This window comes from Triticum aestivum, chromosome 5D (assembly GCF_018294505.1).
Source record: "Triticum aestivum cultivar Chinese Spring chromosome 5D, IWGSC CS RefSeq v2.1, whole genome shotgun sequence".
Taxonomy (NCBI): Eukaryota; Viridiplantae; Streptophyta; class Magnoliopsida; order Poales; family Poaceae; genus Triticum; species Triticum aestivum.
The window spans coordinates 52,074,526-52,082,050 of NC_057808.1; the positions used below are offsets into that span (position 1 = coordinate 52,074,526).

Here is a 7,525-nt window from a genome sequence, read left to right on the forward strand (position 1 = left end):
GCGCCTTTAACTAGGATTAGTCGTTGGTGGTTCATTAAGGATTGGTGATTTGCTCGATCGATAGGGTTAGGTATTCTATTATTGTGTCTTTTCCCTCGATGTTTGTAAGTTTGTAGTCTCCAGGTTCTTCTACTTCAAGGGCTACGCCAAGCTTGGGTATGTTTGCTTGGTTGGCAATGACAATGAGCAACCCTGCTGTTATTTATTTCCTCCAACTGGTCATGTGCAGATACTTCAGATGATAGTGACATCTAAATCCTTGTGGACGTGAAGCAAAGTTTGAGGTTTATATGTTGTTGCCATCTTTAATCTGCATTGAAATCTGTAAAGTTTTGTAGGGGGTGTATGGAAGCAAAACTAAGTAACTTCAAAATTCGTGTAAACTTTTAAGGGGTGTACTGAAGCAAGACTCGTGGGACGGAGGGAGTAAGACCTTACGTAGATTCCATATGATCTCAATAGCTAGAATCTGCATCTCTCTCGATGTCTCTCTCAGCTGACTTGTCGAATAGAGGATAGAAGAGAACTATTAAAAGTCAGAGCTCCAGGCCTTATCAACAATACCACAATCCTATGCGCGAAAAAAAAACAATACCACAATCCATTGTCTCATTGCCCTATTGATATCTGCTGGTTGCCGCATCGCCATTGCCGTCGAAATATTCGATGCTCCACACTAGCTAGACCTATATACGTGGAGCCGCACAAGTTAAAGGAGCTCGGCATATATTTATCCGAACCCTCCCGTATCACCTTTTTCTCGGGTCCATCAAATTGCTCCAAGCTCATCCAGCCGGCCGGTGCACATTTCCATGGCTATATAAGCAGGGCCTCCCGTGCCCAACTCCAAGCAAGCGAGCACAGCTCAAAGACTCATACACGTAGCACTGAAGACTTGTACATCAACAACATTGTTCTTCTGAGTTGGTGGTGAAGATCAAGGTCGGGTGGGCTTGATGGAGCAGGTGACGAAGCTGGCGGGGCAGCGGGCGGTGGTGATCTTCAGCATGAGCTCCTGCTGCATGTGCCACACGGTGGCGCGCCTCTTCCGGGATCTCGGGGCGAACCCGGCGGAGGTGGATCTGGACGAGGACCCTAGGGGGAAGGAGATGGAGAAGGCGCTGGCGAGGCTCCTCGGCCGGAACCCGGCCGTGCCGGCGGTGTTCATCGGCGGCAGGCTCGTCGGATCCACCGACAAGGTCATGTCCCTTCACCTCAGCGGCAAGCTTGTCCCGCTGCTTCGAAACGCAGGTGCTGTCTGGGTCTAGTGCGCTGTGCGCGGGAGATGTGGTTTTGTAGATGCCTGATGCAGTGGACACTAGCTAGTAGAGAATAATGTAATACACGTATGCCTACGTGTTCTGTTTTCTCTACCAGGTGATTATCAAAGATAAAAAAGGAAACCATGCAGGTCTTCTTTTAGTACGATTCTATGGCTTAAGTTGTGACTGGCATGCATGTGGACCAGCTTGATGCTGGGCCCACATGGCCTTCATCCTAAAGCCGAGTGATTTAAGTCAAAGGATCTCAGCCTGCTTTGGAGATGCCTTTGTAACGTGCAGGATTTACTCCCTCTATTTTAAGGGCTAACTATTTCAACTTTATTAACTCGGTTTTGCTATTAGTCAGGCGCATGAAAAAAAAATATTGTTCATTCAATTTTTCAGCTGTAGGATTGTTACGTACCGAATCTTTTAGAAGTTATTATTGAGAGACCACAATGGCTAGTTTATTGCTGCAGCAAATGAAAAATTAGATATTTGCTATAATGCGTTCACAGCTGAAGCAATTGCGATGAGATTTGGACTGAATTTAGACCAAACCATTGGATGCAGTAGGATTGAATCGAACTCCGGCAGTCTGGAAGTCATATGTGCTCTTCAAGAGGGGAGCTCTTCTTCGATGGCGAGTGCAATCTTTGAGGGCTGCTTTTCTATGTCTTCACACGCTGGATGCTGATCCAGGGGTTGTAGTCCCATTGCTTGTTTCTGATGCTATGGTTGTAGCCAATTAACAAAGGACGTGTTGATTGTAGAAAAAAAAGGATGAGGGTCAAAATCGTCCGCACAAACATAAGATGGAGGGAGGGGGCCAAGCCCCCCACCCCCTGGGTGAATTCTAACCGTATAACCACTATCTTTTTGTCCATCCCATGGCCTCCTGCATACTAGAGACTCTCCAGTTTTACAAAGTTTATTGCTTGAATAATAACAACAAAAACATGTTAGATCAGACCATAAATGTATTAATCACTCAAATAACAAGGCTGGATAATATGATAATCCCTTGGGAACGTCTCTCCCAATCAGGATTGAAGTGAGGAACCACTGCACAACGTCTGAGAGTAGTTTGGCGCATTCGATTATTTTATATAAAGGATAAGAAAGCTAGACACATCAATTAGCATGTCAATATTTGATGCGTTTATTAAGTATATTCACAAGGCCGACACTTGCATTTTGGGGAGCTTATATGGGAATAGGTACATTGGCCCAACGACTATTGATAAAGTAAAAGAAGCGATCCATGATATACAATGCACAATATGAAGGTCATTATAAAAGACATAAACAAAAAGTGTAGTTTTCATTAGCAAATAAGCTCTTTACTACACAATGTATGTGATTGCAGGATAGAAATAATATCATAGGCTAACATAAGGTGGATGGAGGTTGGCCAAACCCCCCTATCCAACGTAACTAGTCGTATGTAGGTATCCATCAACATGTCATTTTTCTAGTTCTTATTAGTGTTTGTGCTATGTTACGCAAACTATATTTTAGTAATGTATATATTTATGTATATGTGTTGGACCCTTATTTAAGATGGACCCTAGGCCACCACACTTCTCGTCATGTGTCCTAGGGCTGGCCCTGTATAGTTGCCCAATATGGATATGAAATTATGAATGCTCTCGAAGGAGATTCTATGTGCGGTGCGCGAGTACCATTGCAGTCCAAGAATAGTTTGATCTCTTGTCATGTGAGCTCGTTGTGATTACATTGATTAAACCAATAGAAGAAGGGCAATCTTGAATACATGAAGCATTGCAAAATTGTTTCCCATAAGTTAATAAACACATAAGTGAGAAATATCGGTTAAAGGATCGACAACAATTTTCATAAAAGCCAATTTAAAAAAATCATACGTTTGTGCCCAAATTGTTACCACTTCGTGATTATCCAAACTTCAATTTTATTTAGTAGATAAACTGCAATAATATTTCCTCGTAAGCATTATACTTTGCTCTTGGAGCACCATGGACATGTTCATCACTTATAGACTTAGTTGTTGGTTCATCACCTACAAATTTTAAATATGTCCATGTTATTTCAAACAATATTTAAGACTATCTTCTTGGACTGCTAATAGGCTATAGCATCAAGGTTCTATGTAGTACTAAAGAATCAATCATCAAATTAACAAAGATGATAACTCATGTGTTGATGCGGAATTGGATGTTTGGTTCCTAAATATTTTACATGGTGTAAATTCATTATTAAGATTCAAACCATGTGAAAAAATTAAATTGGATAGAAATTTAAAAAATACCATAAAAGATTAAGCATCGCATAATTAAAAGCAATGAGATTTAAAACATGCTTAGAATGCACTAACGCATGTTGCATCGTAGAGAATATCGCCATGATCATACGGTTGTTGATAGATCAAGATAGCAAATCCAATGGGTACCCCTAGCCCACCAGGTACCAAATCTCATGTTCAACTTCCTTGTGTCTCGTAAAGGGCGAAATATTGTTTCAATGAGAGGTGAAGTTTTCGTGCTCATAGAGGTAGGGGTGTGTGAGCATTTATATAAGTGAGTGTATATGAGCATGTACGTCTGTATTGTGTTCAGGAATCGATGGATGGAGTGGCACAGAAGCTGCTGACTTAGCGCGCAGCTGGAATGGACAAGGCGGTGACCCGTGAGATTAATCCTAGTACAGTCAGTTTTAAGTGACATGCCGATACATGTAATGATGGCCCTTGATATACCCCCGAAGGTTCTCGATAGTATTATCCGGATTTGTCGGAGCTTCTTCTAGGCAGCCACTATGCAGTTGCCTCGAACGACGTTTGCATGCCAAAGAGGGTGAGAGGCCTTGGGCTGCCAAACTTCAAATGGATGAACGTGGCCCTCAGGGCACGTTGGTTATGGCTGCGGCACACAGACCGGGACATGCCATGGGCTGAGCTCGACATCAAGGTGCCGCCCGAGGCAACTCAAATATATCATGCGGCTATGTTCGTTCTTGTTGGAGATGGCAAATCCTCCGACTTTTGGTTGGAAAGATGACTCGACAGGCATCATGTACAGGATTTCACACCTACGCTCTATGATCAGATCAGACCATGCGTGCATGCCTCTCGTACGGTGTTCGACGCACTCACGGGAAGCTGGCCTATGGATTTGGGACCAGTCCCGAGAGCCGAAGAGCTGGCCGAGTACCTAGTCCTCAGGGATATGACCAACACGGTAGAGTTGCATGAAGGGCAGCCATGTCAGGTGAGATGGGCATGGGAGGCCTCGGGAGAATACTCGGCAGGATTTACGCAAGCAAATTTGTTGCCAATGTCCATAATTTGGGAGCCAAATTCATGTGGCAATCGAGGGCACCGCTTAGGTGCAAGATCTTGTCATGGCTTGCACTCTGCAACTGGTGTTGGACTTCGGGTCGCCTAGGGAGGAGGGGTCTTCCGCACCAGGCAGCATGCCCAATGTGCGATCAGGAAGAGTAAATAGCATAAAACTATCACTTTTCGTCCTATGATTCTAAAAAACTACCACAAATTTGTTTGTGACTGATAACTACCAGAATCGGCGTCGGCTGTTTCAAAAAACCCAAAACATCGGGTTTTTTGAAATTATTCCAGGGACCCGATTGCTTTTTTACAATGTTTTGGGTTTTTTGAAACAGCCGACGCTGATTCTGGTAGTTATCAGTCACAAACAAATTTGTGGTAGTTTTTTGGAACCATAGGACGAAAAGTGATAGTTTTATGCTATTTACTCGATCAGGAACAAGAGAGTATCGACCATGTACTGATCTCATGTTCGAGATCACTTTAGTTCGAAGCTCGGACGGCGTGAGGACACCCAGAGTGGACTCCATCCACGGATGACCGACTTCTAGCGTGGTGCATCTCGCTCCAACGAACACCCCCACACCACAAAGACCTACACACATTCGTTTCCTTGGTCATGTGGCAACCGTGGAAGCATAGAAACAACATGGTGTGTGAGAAGGCCATCCCGTGTGTTAGGACCGTGATTGGCAAGATCCTAGAAGAAGGGACATAATGGATGGCGGCGGGTAAATTTAAGGAAGATGTAACTACGGTTTTCCAAAGGTTGTATGTGCGGATGAACCGCGAGTAGTCCCGTTTGTAAAATTGGTGAACGGGTGGTTCCACGCTCTTCTTCTATGAATGTTGATACGCATGCTTATGCATATTCCGAAGAAAAAAAATATTCTCGTGCTCATAGGGCCGGATAGGTTATGTATGCGTGCGTTTAAAGGAATGAGTGTATATGAGCGTCTACGTCTGTACTGTGCTTTACAAAAAACTACAAAGGACCATATGATCTCACCAGCATCTCTCTCCATGTCTCTCTCGTCTGACTTGTCGAATAGGGGATAGAAGAGAATTTACTAAAAGTCAGAGCTCCATGCCTTATCCACAATATAATCCATTGCATCTTGGCCCCTTTGGTATCAGGTCGCCGCATCGCCATTGCCATCCAGAAATTCGATACTCCACAGTCCACACTGAGCCCATACGTGGAGTGGCGCAAATTAAAGGAGCTCAGCATTTGTCCGAACCCTCCCGTATCACCTCTTTCGGGTCAAATTGCTCGAAGATCATCCTGTCGGTGCACATTTCCATGGCTATATATGCAAGGCTCCCCTATGCCCAGCTCAAAGCAAGCCAGCACAGCTCAAAGCCTCGTATACAAGAGCTAGCTAGAAGCGATTGTAGCTACTAATTGAGCTCACTAGCATTGGCACTAAGCTTAATGGAGCAGGTGACGAAGCTAGCGGGGCAGCGGGCGGTGGTGATCTTCGGCATGAGCTCCTGCTGCATGTGCCACACCGTGACGACCCTCCTCCGGGATCTCGGGGCGAACCCGACGGTGGTGGAACTGGACGAGGACCCTTGGGGGAAGGAGATGGAGAAGGCGCTGGCGAGGCTCCTCGGCCGGAACCCTGCCGTGCCGGCGGTGTTCATCGGCGGCAGGCTCGTCGGATGCACCGACAAGGTCATGTCCCTTCACCTCAGCGGCAAGCTTGTTCCACTGCTTCGTAATGCAGGTGCGGTCTGGGTGTAGTGCGTGCATGGGCTTTGTAGATATTCGGCCTGATGCATTGGGCGCCAGAGAATTATGTAATACACGTATGTGTACGTGCTCTGTTATCCTTTCCTGTATCAGGTGATGATAGACTTAAGGAAACCATGCAGGACTTTTTACTAATTTTTTAAACATTTAACACAGTACATGCACATGCACTCATCCTCACACATTCTATCCCTACATGCACATCATCTTGACATTAACGTGATGGCAAGCTTTCGTAGTCGACGGAAATGTCTCCTCCCACATCGTCGAAAAGCCTAAAATAAATTCAGGAAAATGCAAGCACCGGTGTCAAGTCAAACCACTGTCCACCTAAGTCCTAACCATCCAACTACAGGTTGGTTTGCAGGTCTTTTTACTTCTGATGGGAGTACCTGTCATGTCAAGCTGTTAAGCATTATAATTTGTGCATTCACAAAAAAGAAAAGCATTATAATTTGTGGTGTCTTAAGTCAAACTTTATAATAGTTTATCAAAGTTATATCAAATATGAATAGTACCAAGTAAATAAAATATGAAAATATAGTACATGATGGATCTAATGATATATAATAGGTATCGTGAATGGTGATTATTTTTCCTGTAACCTTGCTCAAATATCAAAAAAATGACTTAAGATAACACTATTAGTCAAGTAAAAATGAGTTTTTTTTCTTTTGAGATCAAAATTGGCGGGTACATGAACTTTAAACTTCAACTTTCAAAATTTAAACTTTTGGTATTTAAACTTCTGAAAATTTTAACTTGTAAAAATACTGAACTTTGAACATTGTGATGAACTTTGCACACAAATGAAATATATGAAAAAACGCATGTGTGGGCCCCACCATGAAACTCTTCCTTGTGCTAATGCAGCTCCTAAACAAAATGCGTATGTCCACCTCACATAGGTGGGGCTCTCGTGTTAAATCACTCGGCCAACCGACAAAATGCCTCTACGCGTGTGAAGACCCCCTACGGAGGTCCCCTATAATTCGGGCAAATGCACAGGGGACGACTCCCCTTTTGTTCTTCTGGTTTTCTAGTCAGTTTTCGGAAAAAGAAAGAATCTAGCTGCAAGATTTATTTCATATTTAAAAATGTTTAAGTTTTTTATAAAAAAAACCAAGATTGTTTTTAAAATTTTGTCTATTTTAAAAATGTTCTTGAACTCAAGTATGTTCA

General features: G+C 43.6%; 2 protein-coding genes across 2 annotated transcripts; both read left to right on the forward strand.

Annotated features, from left to right (window-relative positions):
- Positions 1-822: 822 nt before the first annotated feature.
- On the forward strand, positions 823-1,425 carry LOC123119393 (glutaredoxin-C1). The gene has a single exon (XM_044539195.1). The coding sequence runs from the start codon at positions 957-959 to the stop codon at positions 1,266-1,268; it is 312 nt and encodes a 103-aa protein (XP_044395130.1). The 5' UTR covers positions 823-956; the 3' UTR covers positions 1,269-1,425.
- A 4,405-nt stretch (positions 1,426-5,830) lies between these two features.
- Positions 5,831-6,458, forward strand: LOC123124289 (glutaredoxin-C1-like). Its single transcript, XM_044544936.1, has one exon. The coding sequence runs from the start codon at positions 6,023-6,025 to the stop codon at positions 6,332-6,334; it is 312 nt and encodes a 103-aa protein (XP_044400871.1). The 5' UTR covers positions 5,831-6,022; the 3' UTR covers positions 6,335-6,458.
- Positions 6,459-7,525: the final 1,067 nt, after the last annotated feature.

What these genes read in the sequence shown, in the direction of transcription:
- LOC123124289 (XM_044544936.1), top strand. Translation starts at nt 6,023, where the DNA reads ATGGAGCAGGTGACGAAGCTAGCGGGGCAGCGGGCGGTGGTGATCTTC.
- LOC123119393 (XM_044539195.1), top strand. Translation starts at nt 957, where the DNA reads ATGGAGCAGGTGACGAAGCTGGCGGGGCAGCGGGCGGTGGTGATCTTC.